At 52.5% G+C, this 25,973-nt stretch overlaps 2 protein-coding genes across 2 annotated transcripts in view; both read right to left on the bottom strand.

The window, feature by feature from the left end:
* Window positions 1-25,973, bottom strand: part of TOP2A (DNA topoisomerase II alpha) — a 210,549-nt gene that overhangs the window by 67,056 nt on the left and 117,520 nt on the right. The window lies entirely within an intron of this gene.
* Window positions 4,931-22,931, bottom strand: TNS4 (tensin 4). The gene is made up of 12 exons (XM_055575927.1): window positions 22,406-22,931; window positions 15,734-16,157; window positions 14,235-14,659; window positions 11,664-11,750; window positions 11,209-11,334; window positions 9,684-9,776; window positions 9,514-9,591; window positions 8,202-8,273; window positions 7,154-7,322; window positions 6,309-6,377; window positions 6,026-6,052; window positions 4,931-5,528 (listed from the first exon to the last, which is right to left on the bottom strand). The coding sequence occupies exons 1-12, from the start codon at window positions 22,842-22,844 to the stop codon at window positions 5,387-5,389; spliced, it is 2,151 nt and encodes a 716-aa protein (XP_055431902.1). The 5' UTR covers window positions 22,845-22,931; the 3' UTR covers window positions 4,931-5,386.

The raw sequence follows: 25,973 nt of genomic DNA, 5'->3' as shown, positions 1-25,973 counted from the left end.
GAAAATGCACTAAGGCTATATGTGCATACAGCAGGAAGGTGGCTGTCTGCAAGCCAAGAAGAGAGCCCTCACCAGAACCCGACCATGCTGGAACCCTGATCTCACACTTCCAGGCTCCAGAACTGTGCGAGAATAAATGTCTTTTGCTCAAACTACCCAGTCTATGGTATTTTCTTATGATAGTCTGGGCAGACTAACACTGCAGGGAAGCCCTCCCCTCCCACCTCAGCCCTCTTTCCCACGCAGTCCTTTCAAGCTCAGAGAGAACCCAGGCCCCAGGCCCAGATCAAGTAGGCGCCTGTCCCAGCCTGTCTCAGGCATGACAGCCCCATTCCCTTTCCTGGCCTGAACTCCAAGTCTTCACAGCTTCCTCTTCCCAACGCATTCCTGCCCAACCCTCAGATCCTTTTTCCTTTTCCTACAAATCTGGTCAGTTACTCCCTGGCTGAAAAGCCTCTGCTGTCTTCCCATTACCTACAGGAGGAAGTCCAAGCAGGTTGCTGTGTGCAGTTGTGCATCATGCAACTTACACAGCTGTAAGTGGTCCTGAGTTCAAACTCATTCATTCATTCAAGAAGTATTCATTCCTCGGTATTTTCATCTTAGCACCCAAGGCTTTTAATAATCTGGGTCCTGCCTTTTTCCTTTGCTTCCTCTCTCACCTACTACCTTGGGTACCGTATATTTTAGCCACATTAAACATGATATTTTCATACCTATGTGCTTCATTAAACATGGTACTTTTTATACCCATGTGCTTCATGCAAAATTCATCCATCTGCTTGTCTGAGAGTGCACAGTAAGTGGAATGGGCACAGGTTTGGAATCTTGTTTCTCTGCCATTTACTACCTGGGTGTATGTGGGCAAGTTAACCTTCTGAGCCTCAGTTTTCTAATCTGTAAAATGGGATTAAACATATATAATGTGCTTCACATTGCACTTAGCACATAGAACACCCCCCCACCCCAGAAAAAGTTGGGTTCCCCTCTTCTTTGCTGTTAAGCTACTTATCCTTGAAGACCTAACTCAATTGTTACCACCTTGGTAACATTGCCCTCATTCTCCCCAGAGGGAAAGTTTATCTTTCCTATTTGTACCCTTCCTGCCAGCCTTGTGTGACACGTATAAGCTCCATTATAACAGTATTATATTTATCTGCTTTCCTGGATCACATGAGCAAAGCATGCAGCCAGGAGACATTGCTGCATGAGTTCAAGGTACTGACTTCTAGGCTGGGGGCCTTTAGCAACCCCCACCCCCACCCCAAGCCCTGCTCTGGTTCTAAGCTCTCAGCCTATTGGATGGCATGAGAGTTAAGAACAGGAGTAGAAGGTGGCAGATAGTGGGGTGGGAGTAGGGTGGTTGAGGATGAAGATAAAAGAGCAGAGGGAGCTGCTTGAGCCTCCTGGGAGAGATGAGTATGGGGGAGGTGGCTGGTCAGATAAGATAGGGCTGAGGGTGTTTCAGCCCTCTGGGGAGTTTGCTCAGTAGTCAGAGTGGAGGCACGGGTCAGGGGACTTGGGAATCTGGGTTTTGAGAAATGGTCAGTGGCATGGGGTGAGGCTGCCATCCTCCTTTCCCATCAACTCCAGCAGCAGCTGGGCTTTGCTGTGGGTCCAGCCATGTGAGACAGAGTGGAGTGGGGATTGAATGGGACAAAAGTAAGAGGGAGGGCTTTTCTGTAAAGAGGGAGAGGATAGGTTTGGGTGTGGGTGGGTGGAGAAGGCATTGAAATGGAGCAGGACCCTGGGGCCGTCCCAGAACAGGCCTTCTTCCCTAATCTCTGCTTTAGCTCTTCTCTGAAGTACCTAGATAACAGTATTTGATGTACCCTTCCTAAGTTTACAGATGTGGGAGCCCCCCACCAGACGGAAGATGTTAACTACTTGATGACTATGAGCACACAGTGCCAGACCTCCTGGAGCCTAAAGACTGATAAAGTTAACCTTTGTGACATCACCCTGTTCCCTCACCATCAGCCAATCGGAGACTTGTGCATGAACTGATTACATACCCTGACCCCCTTGGCTCAAACAGCTTTTAAAAATGCTTTGCCGAGACCCTTCAGGGCTCTCTGGGCTTTTTAGGGCATGAGGCACCCATCTCCTTGCACGGCCCTGCAGTAAATCCTTCTTTGCTCCAAACTCTAATGTTTTGATTTGTTTGGCCTCACTGGGCATCTGGCACAGGAACCTCTGCTGACAGTATGAGGAGGAGAAAGGTGAGGATGGAGAGAGACACTGGGAGGGGGCCATTAGGGATGGTGTATGTGTGTAGAGAGAACAAGGAGAAAGTGATGGGGTGGGATGGAACATTGAGAGATATGACACTGGGGGAGGCTTAAGACCCAGGACTGCAAGGCCTGGAACCTGCTGCAGAGGAAACTCCTGGATATCCTCGCCTGGGTATAAAGACCCCTCCCTTCCCGATTCCTGCCTTGGTGGTTGTCCCTCCTCCTTTCTGCTCTTGCTGGGCTGGCGGCTCTGCCCATCAGCAAAAGTCAAGTGCTCTATTAAATCCTCCTGGAGGAAAGATAAGCTACATAAATGCAGTAGAGGTCGTTACCTCCCGTAGACTCAGTCTGTGGCCAGGGAAGGGGCTGAGAGGAGGCCTTCTGGAACCGCAGTTGGGCAGTGGAAGGGGCGGCAGGGGATCCTCAATGGTGGGTGGTTCAAGTGCATTGGGAAGTCTCTTCACTTCCTCCAGGCAGCTTTTGCCACTGGTCACATAGCCTGAGCAGAACCAGCAGCTCGCCCCTTTCCAAGGCTCTGCAGGAAAGGGGTGCCCCTGCAGCCCCTCTTATACCACTTGCTATGGCCTGCCCATCTTGAATCCCTAGCTGCAGCAGGCCTGGAGAGGGCTGGGAGTGGGGCGTTACCCCAGGACTGGAGGCAGAACCAGGATGAATGATGGGCCATTGTTCAGGTCGCCAGGGTTGGGCTGGCAGCTTGGGGCTCATCTGGATTCATGGATTCTTCCAGACTTGAGCTGTCCCTGTTTCACCTGCCTCTCCCCACCCTTTGGGAGCCCGAGTGAGACCCTGGAAGCTGGCAGGGATGTCACACGTACTCACCTCAGGCCCTGGCATGCACAAGAGAGCCCGGGCCTCCTATCTTCCTGCCACAGTGGCAGGAAAGAGGTTGGGAAGAAGGAAAACGGGTGTGTCGGACACATGGGGGACACAAAAGAGTTTAAGCAAAGGTTTATGAAGTGGGAGCTGGTGGAGACTGTGCTGCCACGGGCAGGGGCTGTGGCGTGGCACACGTGGCTATCTCTCAGACCAGCTGCCACCGGCCCAGCCAGGTCCCCTTTTTTGTTCAGGTTTCCATCTCTGAGTGGACAGCCCTGAATATCTCAGACCAATTCTTGTGCAAAGACAGACCCTTTATTTTCCATGAGGGGAGCTACAAGGCATCCACAGATATATGGGGGAGAGGGGCTCTCTGTGACCTTGAAATCTTGGGCACTGTGACCTTGAGAACCTTGTCCAGATTTTGTAGTCTCCAGGGTGGGGCAGTGCCTGACCACAGGCTGGGTGGGCTAGTCTCAGCCAGTCCTGCCAGCCCAGGACCGCTTCAGTCTGGTTTGGTTTCCTGGGTTGAAATAATAACCCTTCAGGCCCAACTTTGGCCAAAGATAATGATTCTCTGGCAGGGTCCCCAGCTGGGTGGGGTCAGGCACTGGTCTTTCATAGAGCAAAAGTGGGCTTCTTCCTTGAGCCTCGTCTTGCATTCTCATAGTGTGGTTTCCTTAGGTCCCCAGGTCTGCCAGACAAACAGTTCCAACTTCTTGGGGGTCTTGGTGGAGGTGGGGCAGGAAAGACCGCCCACTTCCCCAAGCCTCTTGGTGGGGGTAGCTGCCCGTTTGCATTCTTGACTCTCTGCTGCCCTCATGTGGCTATGAGGCTAGTTGCCGCCCCAGCGCTGTACAGGGCAGTGTGTGCGCGTGTGTGTGTGTGTGTAGGACTAGCAAGGCTGGGGCTGAGGCAGAACCAGAGAGCTGGCCCTTGTGTCTATTCTAGTGAGCAGGGGTGCTCACTGTCCCCACCTCCGGGTCTGGGTGTCTCAAGTGGCTCTAGGGCAGCCCTGACACACTTGCTTATGAGAAGTTGAAAGAAGAGATGGGACTGATGCTCATTTTCAATGGAGGGGACTAGACATCAAGATCTTAAGGACAGCTGGATCATCTGTTTTGGCCATGAAGGCAAGTTCCCACGTGCTTACCTGCCGAACAACCACGGCCACGTTGGCCTGTAGAATCCAGGACAGGCGGATCTAGCTCTGTCCTGGGAACAGCAGCTCAAGAAGCTGTCAAGGAAATGGGGAAAGGAACAGATGAGGGAAAGAGAGTCAGTCCATCCCTCCTTTGGTCCTTGTGTGTGCGTGCTTGTGTGCTAACTCGCTTCAGTCGTGTCTGATTCTTTGCGACCCTATGGACTGTAGCCCACCAGGCTCTTCTGTCCATGGGATTCTCCAGGCAAGAATACTGGAGTGGATTGCCATGCCTTCCTTCAGGGGGTCTTCCTGAACCAGGAATCGAACCTGCGTCTCCTGCATCTCCTGCATTGTAGGTGGATTCTTTCCTGTTGAACCACCGGGGAGGCCCCCTTTGGTCCTCAATCCTTCAGGCCAGCCTCTGGCCATGGCCCCTGGGTCCCTACCCAGCACTTACTGTTTGCCATGAAACGAGGGTCACAGGTCTGTAGCTCAAGCTGCTGTGTTGGTAATGTCCAGACTGACAGAGTCAGGAGTCTTCAGAGGTAATTTTCATGTGGGGGTCTCAGATGTGGGTCTGTTTCAGAATCACAGGGAACTTGTTAAGATACCCACAGATGTCCGAGACAGCTGATCCTGTCCGTTGCCTCCTTTTTTTTTTTTTTTTTTACGTATCCTTCTAAAACATTTATTTATTTGTCTTTGGCTGCACTGGATCTTCATTGCTGTGCACGGGCTTTCTCTAGTTGTGGCGAGCAGGGGTTACTCTCTACTTTCAGTGTGTGGGCTTCTCACTGTGCTGGCCTCTTGTTGTAGAGCACAGGCTCTAAAGTGTGGGCTCAGTGGGTGTGGAGCACTGGTTTAGTTTCTCCATGGCATATGAAATCTTCTCCGACCAGGGGTTGAAACCCCTGTCCCCTGCATTGGATTCTTAACCACTGGACCACCAGGGAAGTCCTGCTCCTTTAAGGCTGAAGAGACTGAACCCCGGGAGGGAAGGGGGTCTGGCTGAAGGTCATAGTGAGTTCAAGGGTTTCAACCTGGTACCGTTCTCCTCCAGTCCAGTGGATTGGTCCATCAGTGTGGTAAGAGGCTTCTTGCTCAGGGCAGAGGGGGGATCCTGAGCAAGCCCCTTGGGATGTCTGGGAAGGCACACAGGAAGCTCCCTCCCCTACATCCTTTCTGGGTCCTGCAGCAGAGCACCCACCAGATTGATGACCTGTGAGGCCGGCTGTAGCGTGTCATACTCCGCAAAGAGGTGGCACACATTTTCCTGGGACTCAGTCTGGCTCTTGGCCACAAACCCAAAGATCCTGATGGGAGAGGAGAGCTGGGGTGAGGAGAGCCCAGGGAGGCACGAGACTGGGAGCTGGGGAACTCAGCCCTTCCCCAGCCCAGCACCTCCTTCCCACCCTTCGCCAACCCAGCACCTTGTCATGATGGGAGCTCTCCTAGTGGGAGGATGTGCCTCCTCCGTCAGACTGGGAGATCCCTGAGTTTAAGATCTGGGTTTCTCTCCTTTGGAATGAGGGCCCTGAGGACAGGACCTGTGTATTCCCCAGCAGACTGGAGGGTCCCTCCAGACTAAAGCCTGTGCCTCCCCGAGAAGACAGGGCTCCCAGGCTCCTGTTTGCCCCATTCAGACTGGTGGCTCCCAGAGGGCCAGGGCCTGTGCCCTCAGCAAACCCATGGGCTCTTAAGGTCAGCATGGGGCCTCCCTCCTTCCCTGACTCCCTCCCTGTGTTGGGTCCGGGCCCTGCCCCAGGGAGACCTCTCATGGTGACTGACTGAGTGGACAGGGAGGCCTTACCGAGAGGGCTTGCAGTATTTCTGCCACCTGTGGGAGAGGAACAAAGATAGTCCTGGGTACCGATTCTCCGCTCCATTTCACAGAACTCTGGCTGAGCCCCGCGGGGTGGGAGGAGCCGATAATGGCCAGCTGTGTTTCCTCTATCCCCACCATGCTCCCTCCCTTCATTCTGTTGCTCCTCACCCCTTGAGGTTCAGAGGCTCTGTCTGGGACCCCAGCCCCAGAGTCAGCGGGCAGCTAGACCCTGGCTGGCCTTTTCAGTCTGGCCCAGACTTGAACTTACTTCCGTTGCTCGGGATCCATGCCACAGAATCGGAGGGTGGCAAGGGGGTAATGGCGCCGGAAAAATACCCTGGGAGGAGGCGGGGAGGGAAGGGGAGCTGGTGAGAGCCCGTCCCAGTGTCCTGGCCCACCTCCATCATCTCCAGCTTCCTGTCCTCCAAGAGCCTCATAGTTCCATGACCCCTGACAGCCTGCTGTGACCTTTTTACTGCTGGCCTCGGACATGTGTTTGTATTTCTCTCCTTTCATGAAGGTCATCTGCCTTGTGTCCTATGTATTGGGGTTTTCTACCAACCCACCCAATCGCCCACTGTGTCATTTAATGATTTGAGGGTAGAAATTGCTGGAGGAGGGCATGGCAACCCACTCCAGTACTCTTGTCTGGAGAACACCACAGGAAGAAGAGCCTGGTGGGCTATAGTCCATGGGGTCACAAAGAGTCGGACATAACTGAAGCGACTAAGCACGCAATTACGGCTGGTCATCTCTTATTCCTCCAGCCCAGGGCCAGGATCTTGCTGGGCTGAATCCCTGAGCCTGGGATGGAGCGATCTCACTGGTCCCCCAGAGTCTGGCCTACAGGAGATGCTCCATCAATGGATACAGATTTAACTGTTGTTAATTCCAAATCCATCAGTCACGATGAAGTGGGGCTTCAGAAGGTAGTCATTGCACTGAGGCCCAGAGAAGGCAGAGAACTTGTCTGGAGTCACTCAGCACATGACTGACCTCACTGGGTCCAGGAGCCTGAACTCCAGCTCTACCACTGCTCCACAGCCATCTCAGCCATCCCCTCCAGCTCACCCTGCCCAGCCCCGCAGCCCCAGGACAAGGGAAGTCCCTTACTTCCTCTGGACGTCAGTCAGGGTGATGCCCTGCTCGGTGACTTTGAAGTGGACCACGGTGGGCGTGGGGAGAACATCCCTCTCCAAGGTGGCTGAGATGGCCTTCTCCACGGCCAGGGCTCCGCTCAGGGTCTCCACGCTCACAGAGCTCAGGTACAGGGCATGGCAACCTGAGGGGAGGGGGGCGGGTGCAGATACTGCTTTGGGGCCCTGCCAGAATCCGCTGGGTGAGTGGAGGTCACCCAGGCCCTGCTGTCCATCTGCCCAGAACTGGGGAATAGGGGTGCCATCCTGTTTGGGGAATCTAGCAGGCTTCCTCTTTGAGCCATCAGGCGGGTGGGTGGGGACTGTGTGGGTGACTGAAATTTGGGGCTAACCCCAGAGGACTTTGAGGTCGTCTGTTGTTTGCATTGCTCTGGCCTCTGGCCCTCCAGCAGGAGGCAAGGATGGCATGTTGCCCTGTGTGTATAGGGGCGTCCAGGCAAACCTTCCTTCTGTCCCATGGCTGGTGCTGCCCCCACCCCTACCCTCGACCCCCAACCGCAGGGCCCTGGCCCCTTGCTGAGAGAAGAGGGAGGAGACAGGAATGGGGAGGGGGCCTTTGTGCTTGGGGCACGGAATACGAGCTGTCAGTCACCCAGGTGCTGACCCGTGCCTGGCCCTTGGATGTGATGAAAAGTGACCCTTCCCATATAGACCGCCCCCAGGACTCAGACCTGACACTCCACGGAGGATGCCCTCTCCAGGGCCAGGCCCTTCAGACCCAGAGAGAACCTAGTTTATCCATGTGTGCTCCCTGTATGTGGGATGGGCTCTAAGCCTCACCATGCCCGCCCCTCCTCTCCTGCCCCTCTTCCTCCTGGCCTGCTGCCCTCAGCCTCTCATCTCCTGGTTTACAGGCAGAGGGAAGAATGTGGCACCTTGTTAAAGATGGAGAAATAAAGCTGCAATGGGAAACACGTGTGGACCTGCTTGTGCCTGCACAGGGCTGGGAGGTGCCCTGGGGCGGGGCACAGCCAAGCCTTCCCCCCACCCTGCCCCCCACTCACCGGCAGATTTCTTCAGACAGGAGGCCTGGCCATCTGCAGAGGGGTCGGAGGCCCCGTCTCCACCTCCCAATTCTGAGCCAAAGCAAAGGAACAGGCCCCCAGGGGTGGGGTGCAGTCAGTGGACCCCCTTCCTAGGAACAGGCGTCATTCAGCCCTTCAAACGGGTCCCACCTCCGCCCCCACCTTCAGGAGGTGACTTGGCTGAGAAACCAGGTGTGATTCCTGTAATTAGGCAATCGGAGCTGCCCTGAGCTCCCCCAAAGCCTAGCTGGCAAGCTTTTTGATCCCTCCTTCCCCCTCCCGCCTCCGGCCCCTGGACTGCAGCGGTGACCTGGCCTCAGAGGCCCCTGACCTCCTGCTTCTTTCGGACCCTGTCCCAAACCTAGGCTTTTTTTTTTTTTTGCAGAAAGCAGGGAGGCTCTCGCCATCACCACACCCGCGGCTCCCTTGGCCTTGACTCCTCTCCCTGGACCCCCCCCAGCTCTCCTGCACACCCTGAGATGTGGGGGCACCTGGTGTTGTGCTGGGCTGTAAGCTCTGGAGAGGGCTCCCTGACTTGGGCTGGAGGTTTGACTCTGTGCCCTTGAGGAAGTTACTTAATGCCTCGAATCTTCCTTTTCTTTCTTTCTCCCCAAATTTCACCCATTAATCATTTCTTTCTTCTCATAATTCTCTTCCTTGGGGTTCATAAAACAGCTGTCTGTACCTTTGTGCTCTGTTAGCTCCCTGAACACTTTGGAACAAGACAGTAAGGGAGACTTGGGTTCAGATTCGACCCTTCCTTTTCTTATCTGTGAAATGGGGACAGCAACAGCGGTGAGTGCTTCACAGGGTTGGAGTGAGGTGTGAATGGAGGAGGGGACGCCCAGTAAATGGTGGAAAGTGAGGTCGCTCAGTCGTGTCCCGACTCTTTGCGACCCCATGGACTGTAGCCTACCAGTAAATGTTGGACCTGGAAGTAAAAACCAAACCTGGCCGAATGGGCAGATTTATGCTTTTTTTCTCCTCTCCGAAACAGAGCTGCTATTTCTCAAACATCAACTCAGCACCAGGCGTTGTGCCAAAAGCCTTGCCCGAGCTTTTTCATTTCACCCCCCACTCAGCCTAGAAGTAGGTGTGATGCTAAGTGTGCCCATTTCATAGATGAGGAAACAGAGGCTCAGTGAGGTTGACCTTCTCAGATGCTCATAGCTAGGAGGTGGAGATGTGGACAGACTCCAGAGCACGCACTTTTCACTGGGACACTAACATGATCCCTAAGTAAGGTGAGAGGTGACCCCTGAGAATGAACAGGCGTGGAGCCCCAGCCCACCTTTCTGCGGGATGACGAGTTTGCAGGGCAGGGCCAGGGCCATGATGGAGTGCTGGCACACGAAGGCAGAGAGGCTCCCTGTGAGGAAACAGAAGCCGTGCATCAGGAGCCTTCCCCAGGCCACCTACCCTGCCTGGAAGGGGCCTGAGGGCTGGAGAGGCTCAGCTCACCGAAGTAGGGCTCCTCGTCTGCTCCTTTGAGATGCACCCCTTTGGCGGAAGACTCGATGAGGAAGTGGCGGACGAGGTCACTGCTGTCCTCGCCTGGTCAGAGAAAGCGTATGGATGGAGTGCAACCTGTTTCCTGACCCGCCTCTTCCAGTCCATCCAGAGGTTAACTTGTCCATCCCCCTGCCTCTGGGTGGGACTGCAGGTAGGTGTCCTATCCTCGAGGTCTCCCATGAAGGAGGTGCCGACAACGTTTTTGCTCAAAGCCTTGTGTCCAGTAGGACACAACTGAGTGACTTAGTATGCACACGTGCAATTCTTTTTTCAGGAGACCTTGCTTTTGGTTTCAATAACTCTTGGGCTGGGTTTCCTGCTCCCGCTTCTTACTCCCTCCCAGGTGCTATCATTCTCCATCATATGGTCCTGCTGGCGCCAGGCTGGCCTTGGGAGGGGGCACCACGCCCCTGGCCTCTTCTCCACCAGCCCACAGCTTCCTGCTTTCTTTGGACTCCTTGGCAGGGCTTCCTTGATAACTAACACTGCCCAGAGGTCACTTTCTTATTTGAACAGAGAGGTGTGGTGTAGAGAATGTGGACTTGGGGTTTTTATCCTCTTTCTCTATTACTTGCTGGTTCAGGGGTCATTAACTCCCTCTGGGAGTTGTCAGTTCCCTTATCCATTCCTTGTGTAACAGCTACAATCCTGGGCCTTTGATGAAGGGCTGTGGCCCAGGAACCCTGTAATACAATGGTCTGTTCCTATCTCTGTCCTCAGTGGGGTTTCACTGGTGCCTTGCACAGTGTCTGGGGAAGGGTGGATGCTCCATCCACATGTGCTCTGTGCAAGACCACAGGGGCTATGCTAGCACACACGCCATGGTTGTTTAGTCCCTCAGTTGTTTCCAACTCTTTGCGACACCATGGACTGTAGCCCACTAGGCTCCTCTGTCCGTGGAATTTTTCAGGCAAGAATACTGGGAGTGGGTTGCCATTTCCTATTCCAGGGGATCTTCCCAACCCAGGGATTGAACACAGGTCTCCACGTCTCCTGCATTGCAGGTGGATTCTTTGCCACTGAGCCACTGGGGAAGCTCATAAAGCCCAGTATTTACTTAATAAAAATAAATTGAATTCATGGAGGAAAAAAAATCAAACTTTATAAACTTGATATAAAATGTTACTAGTTACTTCTTATTTGAGAAAAACAGACCAAACCAAAAGGGTCTCGTTTTCACAAGTTATTACTACATTACATTCCTTTGTGAGAAAGCCGGTCTGCACAGAGGTGGATACCAGAAGAGCGCAGGCTGGAGGGGGTCTGGGACCCTCTTCTTCTTCCCACCGGAGGGTAGAGCAAGGAGTCTGGGGACTTGGGGAGCCTCAGTGCTGGGAGACCAAGGTCCATCTTCCCAGGAGTCATTATGGGAATGGCCCAAGGTCACCCTGCAAGTGAGCGGCAGAGCTGGGACTGGAACCCACCACACCCAGGTGCTTCTAAGAGGCCTTGATCGAATACACAGACAGCCTACCTGGTCGGCTCTGGGCAGATGTGGGGGCCTCCTGCACCTTCAGGGCAAGGCCGAAGGAGCCCCGGTATGAAGAACTGTCCCGCACGATGAAAGCCCCCGGCTCCTCCTTCCTCAGCAGCTCGATGGCTGGAACAATCCTTGAGTCAGAGAGAGTCACCACCCCACTGGGATACCCTCCCTGCCTCAGCCCAATTGGGTCCTCATAGAGCAGATGATACAGAATTGCCTTTGGTCCCCAGGAAGTCCTTTCTGTTGTCTAACCTCCACTGTTCCTGCTACAGTCATTATTTCCTTGGGTCATGGGGTTCGCAGCACACCCCCTTCCCTGGACTTGCAGTTTGCCATTCCGTTCCCTCCTCTACATGAACCCAGGGCCCCATCTGCCCGATGTGGGGTGCCGGGACCCAGACCTGATTCCTGGGTCACTCAGTCCCTGAATCAGGGCTTCATTTTACCTTGCTCTCGGGAGATGCTTGGCTTAAACCAGTATTTAGATGTGTCCATCACAAACTTCATGGTGGGCTGCATGTCCCTGGCAGGACCTGGAGACAGACAGGGAAGGAGAACCCTGTAGGCCGGATAGAAGGGAACTGAGAGACCCTCCCCTTTCTCTGTCCAGTGGTTCCATTCAACCCATCCTCCCGTATCCCTACTCCATTGTATCTCCAGCTCCCTAAAGGGGCAAAGTCCATCAGAAGAATCCCAGGGCTTTGTGCCATCTAGGAGTCTACCCTTGTATCCTTGGTAACGGATCACAAACAAATAGATTAAAAACTCAATTCAATGAGAAACAGTTTCTCAAATTGAATATTATGCAGTAGAGACAGAAACGGGATAAATAAAAGACTCTGAGATGCATCATTTGCTTCACTTCACATTTTTCTTCCCCTTTAATAATCCTATGAGTTTCTTGGTGGTGGTGGGGATATTCAGTTTGCAAAAGAAAATGAAGAAAAGGAGAAAGGAAAGGAAGACAGCAGATCTGGGCAGAAGAGCATCCAGGAGCCCGGAGATGGAGTTGGATTCTGATCTGAGACGGCTCTTTCCCTCCTGAAACCCAGAGGTAACTGAGTGAACCAGAAATCCTGTGAGGGTCTATAATGTTCCAACAACTTGGAAATGAAACTGAATCTTGTCTTGAGAATAGTTTGTGGAATTTGCTAAGATCCCAGGAATAATGTGTGATTATCCGGGAATCACCAACCCTGGATGGGGATATCACCAGGCCAAATAAATGTGCTCTTTGAGATGTGAAAATTCCACCCCCCCATTTCCCTGGGTCCCTGATGGTTGGATGACATCACCGACTCAATGGACATGAATTTGAGCAAACTCCAGGAGACAGTGAAGGACAAGGAAGCCTGGCTGCAATTCATGGGTTCACAAAGAGGTGGACTTGACATAGTGACTGAACAACAAAGGCAGAGAGCAGTGGTTCTCGGTTTTGGCATCTTGAAAAGGTGTGTTACTGCCAGTTGAGAGTAACTCATCATAAAAAATGTACTGATACATGCAAACGATTTGTCCTAAGAAAATGTTCAAAGGCATGCTTGTCACCTCATTTTCTCTTGTTCTCATTGACATGGCTTCGTGGGTGGGAGCGAGCAGCAGGCTAGAGTGAGCATTTCACACCCCCCAGGAGTACCTTGATGTCTGTGGCCATGTGAGGGCTGAGAGCCCGGGAAGGAGATGACTGAGCCACAGGCAAGCAGGCCTCCTGTCCTTGGGGCTCAGTGGGGGGCTCTGCTCCTGGGAGAGAGAGACCCCAGGGTGCTAAGGGTTAGCCTGTGTTTACTGCTTTGGGCTCTGGTTGGCTTTGTTCTTTTTGGATGCCTGTAGTTTCTGACTACAGGGAGGAGGGTGGTTGCTGTTTTGTGGTTTTTAGCTGTCTGAGTTGGAATGCATTGTCTCCGTTACCCTGTCCTGCCCCGTCTGTGTTCGTCATCCACCAACGTCAGAGCTAGGACTGACTCTCCCTCTCCTGGGTTAGTCACCCAGCCTGCTGCTTCCATATCCTGAGGGTCTCCTGGCTCTGTCCACTCTCCTCCACCCTCTGCCTCGCCCTGGACCACTTCGTGATGAAAACCCAAACAGAACCAAATAAAAACTCCTCTCCCTGCCAGGCCAGGCCCTGCAATTCATCTGCCGCGCAGCTGCCAGAGTGATGGATTGAGCATGCGCCTCTGAGTCCATCTCTCTCCGGTCTGAGAGTCTCTGAGGATAGATCAGTCCTGGGTGTTCTTTGGAAGGACTGATGCTAAAGCTGAAACTCCAATACTTTGGCCACCTCATGCGAAGAGTTGACTCATTGGAAAAGACTGATGCTGGGAGGGATTGGGGGCAGGAGGAGAAGGGGATGACAGAGGATGAGATGGCTGGATGGCATCACTGACTCAATGGACAAGAGTTTGAGTGAACCCCAGGAGTTGGTGATGGACAGGGAGGCCTGGCATGCTGCAATTCATGGGGGTGCAAAGGGTCGGACACGACTGAGTGACTGAACTGAACTGAGGGTCTCCTGGTCCCTAAAGGGTAAAGTTTACTCTTCAGCTTGGCATTCATGGTCTTTCCCAATCTGGCCCCAAATTACTCCCAATGACCTCGCCCTGCACATCCCAACATCCAAGTCATTTCCTAAACATGCCATGTGCTTCCACACCTTCGTACCTCTGGCCTGGCTGTTCCCTCTGCTGGGGCAGCCCTTCCTCTCCTGCTATGGCCATGAACTTTTGATCCACTTTTTGGCCTCCCCACTTCTCCAGGTAAAAAGGCTCACTCCTTCCTCTGTAGCCTCACAAGACTCAGAACATCTCTTTACTTCTGTGTTTATCCTACTCTGCAGTAACCCTTTGGGTTTTCCCCCTCTCTTTCTAGACTGTGTCCCTACTAAGTGGCACAGTGCTTGGCACACAGTAGGTACTTAATCAGTGTATTGACCCGCTCTTGAAGAAATGCATTGGTGCTTTGCCTGTTCTCCATTAGCCAAACCTTACAAAGCGTGAGGTATTGACTGGTTTACAACTTACCCTCCGGGGATGCGGTGGGAGGGGCTTCTGGCAGGGTCTGGCTGTGGCTCCTGGTGGCTGGACAGGGCGTGCTGGAAGAAGTAGCCCCAGGGCGGACAAAGTCCTGGGGTCCTGGGGTCCTCTGGGATGGGGGAGATCCTGGCTCTGGGAAACCGTTGATCAGCACAATGGGTATGTCCACCATGGAGTTAGTGATGGATGGTGGGCAGCTGCTGGCATGTTCCTTGGCCAGTGGTGGGGAGCGGGTTGCTCTGGGCTGGCCCATGCTTGGGGTGGCGTTGCTGGGAACCTGGAGGTCACTGGCTCTTGTATACAGGGACACTGGACCAAGGCTGTGGAGGCTGGAGGAAGAGCTGCTGGGGCTTTCCAAGGATCTAGAAGATGACTGATGGCTGGAGATGCTGGAGTGGAGGAGGGACTGGCTGCTGTGAGGGGAGAGAGCAGCAGGAAGGCAGAGTGTTAGGAGGTGGGAGTGGACTGTCTGGAGCCAGAGCTGGGCTCTGGAATTTAGTGATGTAGGTGCCCGTGGCTTTGGTCAGAGAACTGTATACTTCACCCATCCGCCCCCCACCCCGTCCCCAGAGCCCATCTGAGCCCTAAGGGATGCTGAAGGATATAGGAGTGTACCTGCAATGTAGGGTCTGTGGTCAATTAAAGTAGCCAATGGGCTGCCCCCTGCAAGGGACTCTGTTCCCTCTGCCTTCCAAGCCATCCAAGTGAGATGTCATACCAGCCATCCTCCCTACCCCCCAACCCCAAGCATTCCCAAGAGTCCGGCACACAGGCTGGACCTGGGCTGGACTATGTCCATGACTGATGCAGAGGGAATTCTCCAGCTGGAGGAAGAGAAAGAGGCCAGCTCTGCAGCCAGCCAGGCTTCTCCCTGAGCTCAGAGGCCCATGCCAACGCATGGCTATGGAATCCCAGTCTCCTTGCCAGGGACTGCCTGGGCACAGTGGCTTTGGAGCTGGTATGGGGGACAGAGGTCCTGTGGTTTGGTTTTCCAGGGCAAGATGGGTGAGTGTGTGACTCTACTCAGAAGCCTGCAGAGAACTGGGCTGGGGTGATTGTGAATAATGCCCTGCCAGATTTGCTTCCTTCCTGCTAGGTTTTGCCAGGAACAAAGATGAAGGAAGCTTTTCCCAGACCCTCGATTCTGTTTATATTCTGTGTTTTAGGGTTTTTTTTTTTTTTTTTAAATCTTCCTACAGATGGGCTGTAGGAGGGCTGGACAGGATACAGGTGAGCCTCATTAATGCAGTAGTTCTTTTCCCAGGAGGTAAATAGAAGTCAAGATTTTCCTATATTGAATGATATTCTAAATGCTTGAGGAAAGCTTGAGAGCCAAATGGCATAAAAGAGAACATTCATTTTTATTTTTGGTACAGTCCCAGATTTTGCTCAGAAAGAGCGGGATGTCTGATTTAGGGTGTGTGTGTGTGTGTGTGTGTGTGTGTGTGATGAAGGCAACATCAGAAGCTGTAGTGGGAGTTACCTACCTTCCAAATACATAGCTGACATCAGACGCTGGGCTGCCTGACAGCATGGAGACTCTGCTGCTCAGCTGTGGGCCCTGGCCCCCCAGCCCCTTCTCCAAGCTTGGGGAAGCCACCAGTGGGGAGCCCAAGCTGTGGGGGCCTGAGGCCTTGCTCCCCATGCCAGGAATGGAGATGCTGGGAGATGTTGGGGGGTGAGAGGAGGGAGCTGCCAAGGGGGGAGCGGGGTGCTGGTGCCCCCTGCCCTGGCTCCCAGAGAAGATGAGGCTCTCGCTGCTGCTTCGAGTCTCTCGGGGGAGGTCTCTGGAAAGGAGGAGGCCGCCAGTGCGTGGGGAGCCGAAGGGTGGGGTGATAGATGGGCTGCAGCAGCTCCGTGGGCCATCGTGGCACCTTGACCTGGTGGAGGTCACCTCGATGTACTTTATATCTTTGGGGAGAGAAGCAGAGCATTGGTGAAACCAGGGAGCTTAGACTCGCAGAACAAGGATGCTGGAAGAGTCCTCAAGACCATCTGGTCTCTTCTTTCTTAGAGAGTGCTGTGCTGTGCTTAGTCATTCAGTCGTGTCTGACTCTTTGCGACCCCATGAACTGTAGCCTACCAGAGGAGCCTAGTGGGCTACAGTCCATGGGAACTTCTCCAGGCAAGAATACTGGAGTGGGTTGCTGTGTCCAGGAGTCCTGCATTGCAGGCAGATTCTTTACAGTCTGAGGTACCAGGGAAGCCCATATATATGTGGGCTTCCTAGATGGTGCTTGTGGTAAAGAACCTTCCTGCCAATGCAGGAGACATTAAGAGACGTGGGTTCAATCCCTGGGTTGGGAAGATCCCCTGGAGGAGGGCACAGCAACCCACTCCAGTATTCTTGCCTGGGGAATCCAATGGACAGAGAAGGCTGGCAGGCTACAGTCCTTGGGGTCACAAAGAGTGGGACATGACTGAAGCAACTTAGCACGCATATATTTAAAAAATTGGGCTGTGCCCCAAGGCATGTAGGATCTTAGTGCCCCAACCAAGGACCAAGCCCATGTAACCTGCAGTGGAAGTGTGGAGTCTTAACCACTGGACCACCACCCTTTCTTATACAGATGAGGAAACTGAGGCCCAGGGAGATGTTTGTTGGAATCAGGATCAGCCTCCAGCTTCACCTTCAGGGACCAGTTTCAACATCACCCTCTCTGTGACAACTGCCCGTGGGTGGAGAGAGTGACACGAACATGGGCTTTGGAGTCAGACAGACCTGGGTTTCAAATCTGGCTCTGCCCCTTGCTCTCTGAGAGCTTGGAGAAGTGACTTGACCACCTAGAGCCTCAGTTTCCAGGCCTGTAGAATTGGGTGGCTATACCCAGCCTCTTGGTGTTACAGTAAGGATGAACTGAGATGAAGGTAGGTGGCACAGCACAGCATCTGGCACATAGTAAGCCTTTTAAAGCTGAGAGATCCTCTCCTTTGTGTGTGTTCCACTCCCCAGCCGGAATGACTGCACCGGTCACATCTTGAGATGCCTGTATTACTCAGGCTGGTGAAAGCGGTTTCTATGTCTGTTCCTGCAACGGAGGCAGGGATTCTCAAGCTTGGTTGCATGCTAGAATTACCAGATGAGCTTCGAAAAGTCCTAAAACTCAGGCTCCATCTGGTGCCAATTAGATCAGAACCTCCAGGGGTGGGCCCAGGCCTCAGGGTGTTCACTTAGCTCCCTAGGTGTTTTCACCGTGCACTGGACTGCACCCCTGTGGTCCCTGGCCCTGCAGCACCCCTTCACCAGGGAGCTGGGAGATTGTGCGGAATCTCTGGCTCAACCCTAGGCCTACCGAATCAGAATCTGCATTTTAGCAAAATCCCAGGGGAGCTGGGTGCACCTTGGAGTTTGACAAGTCAGCGTGAGGGTTCACTTGCGCACGAGAACTCCCTGGGGGCAGGGCTTGCCTGCTTTACTGAGCTGTAGATTCTTAGCACCCGAGGCTGCTGACTCACTCTGATGCGCTTTCATTCCCTAGTGGGGGCACCTAGGACTCTTGTTCCTCCCTGGAGTGGGGCGCCCTCTGGTTCTGCCCATCGGGGGATGGGTACCTCTCCTCCTGACTTTGGGGAGGGGAGCTGTTCTTGGTGCTGTTCTGGGAAAGGAAGTGAACGAAGGGGGTCATTGAGCTGCTCCCTTCTAGAGGGTAGTGAGTCCTGCCTCTGGCTTCCCAGGATGAAGACTAGGGCAGAGTCATGGGAAACTGTACCCTTAACTCCCATCTGCCAGCTTCCCACCCCCCTGGGCTCTGGTGCATGCACTATCCCCCCTTACCACCCCTGAAGTCCCTGCCTGCCCCAGCCCGCTCTGGGCTAGGACCTTCTGGCCCTGCTCATGGTTACTGCCTCTGTCTGAGCCTGCTTGGGCTGGGTAGGGGCGGAGGATTGCATCAGATGGAGGGGGGAGGCTGGCAGGTCGACCTGGGCATGCTGTCCCAGGGGGTGGAGGAACAGGCCTGGCTTTGTCGACAAACAAACCTAGGTGTGAGTCTAGGCTTTGCCACTTTCCCGCCAAGAATCATCAGGTAATTTTCCTAACTGCTCTGAGCCTCAGTTTCCTCATCTGTAAAGTGAGGATCTAAAACCAACCTCCCAAGATTCTGGTAAGGATGAGATACACTGATGAGTGGAGCCTGGAGCCTGGTCCATGGTGGGCTTCAAAGAGCGTCTCCTGCCTGCCTACTTTTGGGGGACAGTATTGGCCAGTTGGCTAATACTCTGGCTAAGGTGAGGGTCCCACTGATGAGGACAAGAGAATATTTGGTACAATGTATTGTGGGCTCTGAGAGGGAAGTTTTGGACTGGGGTAGATTCTTCTGCAAGGTTGGCAAGCACGACTTTTTTTTTTTAAATAGGTCTTTATAGTATTTATGGGCTTCCCTGGTGGCTCAGATGGTAAAGAATCTGCCTGCAATGAAGGAGACCCGGGTTCGATCCCTGGGTTAGGAAGATCCCCTGGAGAAGGGAACGGGTACCCACTCCAATATTCTTGCCTGGAGAATTCCATGGACAGAGGAGCCTGGTGGGCTACAGTCCATGGGGTCACAAAGAGTTGGAGACGGCTGAGTGACTAACACTTTCACTTTCACAGTGTTTATGCTCATAATCCTTTCAAACCTCAAGACTGCCCTTATGCCCCGTGCCAGCAGGCACTGCTTTTACAGTGCAGGAAACTGAGGCTCGGAGAAATGTAAGGGTAGAGCTAAGATTTATTGCCCCTTTTAAAACAAAGGCTGGTATTTACTGAGCATTGTGGGATAGCACTGCCACGGGCATATTACCTGTGTTAGCTCATTTAACTCGCATGACAACTTGACTGAAGTAGGAAACATTCTTAATTCCATGTCAGATGAGAAGTCAAGGCTCACAAAAGTTGAGGAGGGACTCCCCTGGTGGTCCAGTAGCTAAGACTCCACGCTCACAATGCAGGGCCCTAGATCCCACAGGCCACAGTTAAAGATCCCATATGCCGCAGTGGAGATCGAAGGTCCGGCATGCTGCAACTAAGAGCAGCCAAACAAATACATGAATAATGTTACAGAAAGGGCTGAGGAAACTGATCCCTGCTCCTGCGCTCTGTCTGCAGGGAGCTCTTCCACGGAGACAGGCTCCTCGGGACCCTTTGCCAAAGGCCTTACCCGTAAGTAGGTGCTCAGTGGCTTTGGGGAGGGTCTCCCGGCCTGGTGAAGAGAGACCAAAGGCCTAGCTGAGGGACCGAGAAAGAGCAAGCAGACTCGGGCAGGAAGGGAGGGAGGAGTCCTGGAGCTGTGAGTCACTCCCGCTGCTGTAGCCTGGCCTCGAGGTGGATGTGGCTGGGGTGGCGGGGCCCCCACCCCATCACCTGCGTGCAGTTGCTGTTTACAGGCCCGTGGGGCAAGTCTGAGCAGTGCTGGGTGGATGCAGGCGCCGGCACCAGGCTGGATGGGTGGAGGGGGGCCTGTGTGGGTGGGGGGCGGACAGACGGTTATTAAACACCCTTCACTCAGGATTGGCAAACTGCCTTGCCTGGCAGAAATTCTGGAAAATAAAATGGAGGCCTGTTCCAAAGATGGGGAGGGGTGGCAGAGGAGGGGATATGGTGTTTGCTTCTAGAAGCTGTGTTCCCTGGGGGTGGTGGATACATGCCTGCTCCCCGCTACCATGCCGCCCCTGGCCCACCTCTGGTTAATCTGAAGGAAGGTCAGCAAGACGCAGAGGCAGAGAAACTGGAGGGGGTGGTGATGTAAACTCAGTGAAGCCCTGGAGGGCAGAAAACTTGCTCCGAGGAAGAAAGAAAAGTTAGAATATGGACTTTGGAGCCCAGAGGTCTGGGCTTTGAGCTGACCTACCACTCACTAGCTGTGTGACTGTGGCCATCATTTCCTCCCCCTGAGCCTCAGTGTTCTCATCTGTAAATGAGGTTTCCACTATTTTCTTCCCAGGGTAGACGCTGGGATCATGCTTACAAAAATCCCTCTATACATTTTTAAGGGAGGGATCGATATAGGATAGCCAATGGTTAACTTTTGATTCTGCCAAGTTGGGACAAAGAGAAGCTGTGAACGTCTGCTGGCATCACAATTGCAGACCATCTTCCACTCAACACGCCAAAAGTAGGACGAGTGAGAGTGCAAACAGAGGGGCCCTGCACACTGGGCACATTTGGCTGGGTGAAAACTCACCGAGGGGCTGTGGGTCGGGGAGAGCTTTGTCACCAGGAGCAGTGGTCTGAGGGGAGGGTTTGCAGTCACCACAGTGACGGGCAGGCTCTCACTATTCTTCTGATGGCAGAGAACTTTCAACAGGGAGCTGACCCTCTGGATACCCTAGGAGGTAGTGAGCTCCCAGGCATCGCTGGTATTCAGGCAGAGCTAAGAGGAGAGGATTTTTAGAAATTCCATCAAGGGGAGCTAGGTGGCTTCATCAGGACCCTGGGACCACTGCTGCCCTCTGGCGCCCCCTGCTGCCAAGAGTCTGGTGGTCACATCCTCACAAGAGCAGGTTGTGCCTAGGGCATCTCAAAGGCCTGACTACTGCCCATCCGTCCCTTGGAGGAAGGGCCCTGTTGTCAACACCCCAACCCCATACATGTGCACGCTACCCAGAGACTGCTCTCACCCTAGCTGGCCTTGAGTGCATGGAAGCCCTGCCTTGGGGCATGAGCATTAAAGTCCCGGGCTTGCTCCTGCCAGTGATAATTAGGCCCAAGCTATCTTTTCTGCAGAGACATGCCCACGACCGGCCTTAAGAAGCAAAAGACTGTTGAGGGATGGAGGTGGTTCATTTAACAGGCCTGGCAGGCAATGCTCCGGGGGCAGGAGCAGAAGGCTGGCTAGAGCCCAGGAACCCAGGTGCCAGAGGACCTGGGTGCTGGGCTCACCTCCACCCCAGGGTCTGACACTCTCCTGGAGCTGGTCCTAAATGCAACTCCAATGTTGACTATAAACAGCCACCACCGATCATGACCTATAGTGTCCCAGGATTTGTGATAAACACCCATCAGATGTTATTCCTTTTAATCCTTGCAATACCCTTTGAGGTGAAAACTCATCTCTGTTTTACAGAAGAAGAATCTGAGACACAAAGAAGTGTAAGCAGCTTGTGTAAGGTTTGCCCGACTCCAGTGATTAGGCTACACTGGCTTCTCACTCAAGGCCATCAACCAAGTCTTTTCATTTGTAAAATGAGGATAAAATATTCGTCTCATGGAGGTGGATTGGACGGATCAAATTATTATCATCAAAGGTTCAATTATTAACTGCTCAACACACAAGTGCCTGGATAGGATGATAAATGCTCAATAAGCAGAAATTCTCCTGGATCCCATCTCTAATCTTCTCTGTATCCCCTAGCCCACACTGATTGTTTAAACCCCTGGAGGCCTCAGTCTTCCAGCCTGTCTAATGGGGCTGCTGCTCCATGATCCTCATCCTCAATGTATACTTGAAACTCTTTGGGAAACTAAAGCCAGATGCAGAGATTTCTGGACAATTGTGGAGGTGGTGGTATCTTGGAGTTGGCTTGAACTAGCTCAAAAAAGCTGATTGTTAAATTTTCAAGATTTTTTTCAGCTTGTTGCTAAATGATGTAAACATTGTAAGTTAATATAGTTTGATGCTTTAGGCATTACTAAAGAGTAAACTATATAAATTTACAATGTAATGGCATATTAAAAACAAAAGTAATAAATACTCAAAAATTCATCATGTTCTAATTATTTTACTATGTCTATACTTGAAGTTATTTACATCTATCGTTACTGGTGAGGTGACAATACTATTCCTATAAAAATTTCAGGGGACCAAGTTAGAACCTAAAGAGAGACACCACAGAAGACTAAGATTCAGGGACCACACATTTATCGAGCTCTTATTTATATGCATGGCATTGTATAGTATTCTTACCTGTATTAGCTTATTTTAGTTCTTTGAGAAATTACATAAAACAGGTATCCATCACTTTCCAAACTCAAGAACCAAATAGAATTGGACAGTGAGGACTACTTATATTTATCCCTTGTATAGAGCAGAGGAAACAGAGAGGTTAAGAAACTTGTTTAGAGATGCACAGCACTCCCCAACAGGACATTGTTCTGTGTTCCTCCGATTTGATAGAAAACTCCTTCCTCATAAGGATTTGTCCCCAAGTCCTCTTCCCAGCACTGTGCCCCAGTTCCTTACCCAAGGCTTCAGGCTCTTCTTTCTTCTTTCCCAAGGTAGTGCTCTGGGTGGGCTGGGCCTCGGGGCCACCAGGCCCAGGAGGGAGCAGCTGGAAGGTGGGGTCCAACTCCAGAATCATCTGGTTGAGGCTCTCCAGTGAGAAGTCAATGTAGGAGTCAAGGTCTTCCTGAGCCCCTGAGACCTGCTCCCCTGGGGCCTTCAGGAGACAGCTGGCATTGGCTCCAGCCTGTGGGGCTGGCTGGAGCCTGCCAGGGGGCCCCTTGCAGGGCATGGGGGCCATCAGGGCCTGCGCTCCCCAGCCTTCCGTGGTGTAGTAGGGACACGGCGGCGGCAGGCTGGGGCTGGGGGCTGGGTGCAGGGCCCTCCTGGGTTCCTCGCAGGGAGCCAAGCCGACTGCGGGGCCTCCTGCCAGCAGGGGGCTGGACATCACCTGCGACATGTTGAGGGCAGTGACTTGGCAGTTTACCTCTGGCTTCCAGCCAGACTCACATCCCACAGTTGTCACTTGCCAACTGGGAGCTCCTGGGACCTGAAAGAAGCCGGGGGTGGGAACTGAGTAATTTCTGTGGATGAAACCTCTGCCTCCCCTCCCCATAAAGAAAGCCATATATATTCACTTATTTAAAAGCATGGCTGCTGGAGCCAGACTGCCTGGGGTTTGCATCCTGGCTCTACCAGTTACTAGCTGTGCGACGTTGGGGAAGTTAATTAACTTCTCTGTGCCTCGGTTTCCTCATCTATAGAATGAGTTAATATTTATAATATACTTAGAACTTGCCTAGTACATAATAAGCAGTATGCAAGTGATGGATAAATAAAATAACCTCAATAGATGTTTGATGGCTACCTATTATGTTCCAGCCTTACTTTTAAAATAAATAATAGCTAAAATTCCGGATTCCCAGGAGGCGCTAGTGGTAAAGAACCCACTTGCCAATGCTGGAGATGTAAAAGACTCAGATTAGATCCCTGTGTCGGTAAGATCACCCAGAGGAGGGCGTGGCAACCCACTCCAGTATTCTTGCCTGGGAAATCCCATGGACAGAGGAGCCTGGCAGGCTACAGTTCATGGGGTCGCAAAGAGTCAGACACAGCTGAAGTGACTTAGCACAGCACGGCACAGCTAATATTCATTGAGTAATTATATGTACCTAGGCTCTGGTGTATAAAACCTTTTAAAATCCTCATAACAACCCTATGAAGTAGATGCTATTATTATCCCATTTTATAATGGGAGAACTGAGACACAAAGAGGTAAGCAACTTGCCCAAGGTCATCAGGCCAACAGGTGTCAGGGTAGGATTGGACCCCAGCTGTGTGGTGTCAGGGCCCCTGCATTTAGCTGCTGCTCAGCCTGGGCCAGTTGGTGAAACAGACAGGCAAGCAGGTGAGCAATCACAACGGTGTCATTGGGGAGGAGGGGAGTCAGAAGGGACTCAGTGGGCACAGGGAAGGGGAGAGGGGGAGGCCAGGGAGTGGGGGAGGCCAGGGAGGACTTCCTGGAGGAAGGGACATGTAAAGGGAGACAAGGACGAAAAACAGGAGCTGGCTGGGCACACCAGGTAGGGGTGAGGAGGCAGGTGTATTCAGAGGCCGGATGGACCGAGGAGATCACGAGACATTACTGAGCATCTGGGAAACAGAGAGAACCTAGGGTGAATGGAGGGGAGGTTGAGGTTGGGGAGGCAGGCTGGGCAGGCCCTGCAGAGCCTTGCAGGCTGGGTTTGGTAGTGCTGACTCAACCCTGAGGGCAATGGAGAGCCACAGAATAGTTTAGAGTTTAGGAGTGACATCATCAGATGATATTCACTCCCTGGGGGCTCATCTGGGAAAGAGACGTCCCAGGCTTCCTGACTGTGGGAAGGTCTTCCCGTTGTTTAGCCTTAATGCTACATGATAGCAGTTTCTTCCAGGAGGTAAGAGGTTCCAAAACAGAGGCTGCCAAGAAAACTGTAAGGAGCTGGGACATGCCGGTTGTGCTACAACTGCCTGCCCTGAGCCTCACCTTCCCCCTGCCCCTAGCACTCCCCAACTCCACTTTTCTCCTTTTCCAAGATACCTCTATTACATTCTGCTTCAGAGTCAGACCTCAGTCTTGGAAAAGTCATTGAGACCAGTCTGGGGCAAACGAAATGAATGCAGACTTCAGAGTCTGGAGATTTGAATTCAAACCCCAGTTCAAACAGTTCCTTAAGGAGTCGCTCTGACCCTCAGTTTCCTCATCTGTGAGATGGGAATAAGAATTCCTGCTATATATCCTCCCAGAAGGTGGTGTGGAACCAGTGAGATACTGCTTGTGAAATCTATCGGACAATTCTAAATACTACTTAGAAATCAGGGCTTATATAGAATATAATGCCTTCATAATAATAAATAATAATAGCTCCCATTTACTGAGAACTTACCATGTGTCAGGCACTGACTTTCCCTATGATAACTCTTCTAATCCTCTCATAACCCTAGAAAGTACTGCACCCCTATTACCAGTCCATTTTACAGATGAAGATACTGAGATTCAGAGAGGTTAAGAAATCTGTGTTGGCCACACATCCAGAAAAGTGGTAGAGTTGGGTTTTAAACCCAGGCCTGGACTTTAGACCTTTAACTCTTTATATCACATGGAGTTCAAATGCAGAGAAACACCTGAGGTCCAGAGAGGGACTGTGAGTTGCCCAAGGCTCCTGCTAGACCTGCTGCTAGACTTCTCTTTGGCCAGATCCTGGAGAGGGCAGGCACATGTTAGGCTCGGGAAGCATGTCTATAAATGGCAGTGAAAGGGAACGAGGAATGGGCCTTCAAGCTCCTTTCTAGGGGCAGCTAAGGACATCGAGCTTTGGCGCCAAGCGCCCTGGGTTTGTCGGGGCAGGATATCTGTACACCCTGAAGGTTTTCTGGCTGTGCCTCAAAGAGGACCTAGGGTTATGGTCTCTGGGGAATGCACTGGGTACCTGGTTCCTCCCCCAGGACTAGGATCCAGGATGTCTGCCTACTGATTTGGAATCTGCTTTTATACCACCCTGGGCAAGTGTCCTTTCCTCTCGGGGCTTCAGTTGTCCCACCTGTATAATGGGAATGCAATTGTAACAGACACTTAAAATGTACTCATTTTGTTTTCTCAATGGTTCTTTGAAGAAAGTACTCTTACAGTGGGGCTGGAGAGGTTAAGGGACTTGCCTGAGGTCATACAACTCACAGCACCCATAGTGGAACTGGGATTTGAACTCAGGTGATCTTGGTTCCCAGTCCCATACTCCTTGCCACTGTTTCATAGATTTAAGATCCATTTCACCTTTCTCTGCCCCTTCTGGGATGATTCTAGAACCCAGTGGGACAGGCCTGAGATTGAGCAAAGTTTAGGCAGCCCCTTGGGATTTTCTTTAAGTCTTCTCACTTTTGACACTCCCCAAAGCACCACCAGACCTCCCAGGGCAGGGGCTGGCCTCACTCCTTTATTCCTGGACACTCTTTCTTCTGTCCCCACCGGCACACGTCTCTAGCTCTTTCCTTCCTGATCAAAAGTTGGGGGAGGGAGACCCCTGGGCTCAGCACTCTGTGTGTGCATGTTGGG

The sequence above is a fragment of the Bubalus kerabau genome, chromosome 4, assembly GCF_029407905.1.
Source record: "Bubalus kerabau isolate K-KA32 ecotype Philippines breed swamp buffalo chromosome 4, PCC_UOA_SB_1v2, whole genome shotgun sequence".
In the NCBI taxonomy this organism is placed as follows: domain Eukaryota; kingdom Metazoa; phylum Chordata; class Mammalia; order Artiodactyla; family Bovidae; genus Bubalus; species Bubalus kerabau.
Note: the sequence above shows the minus strand (reverse complement) of the source record. Positions and strands in the feature narration are given on the sequence as shown.

What these genes read in the sequence shown, in the direction of transcription:
- TNS4 (XM_055575927.1), bottom strand. Translation starts at nt 22,844, where the DNA reads ATGTCGCAGGTGATGTCCAGCCCCCTGCTGGCAGGAGGCCCCGCAGTC. An exon ending in AAGCATCTCCCGAGAGCAAG is followed by an intron (nt 11,335 to 11,663) that starts GTAAAATGAAGC and finishes GGATTGTTCCAG; the next exon opens with CCATCGAGCTGCTGAGGAAG. An exon ending in AAATACTGCAAGCCCTCTCG is followed by an intron (nt 5,529 to 6,025) that starts GTAAGGCCTCCC and finishes CTCTCCCATCAG; the next exon opens with GATCTTTGGGTTTGTGGCCA.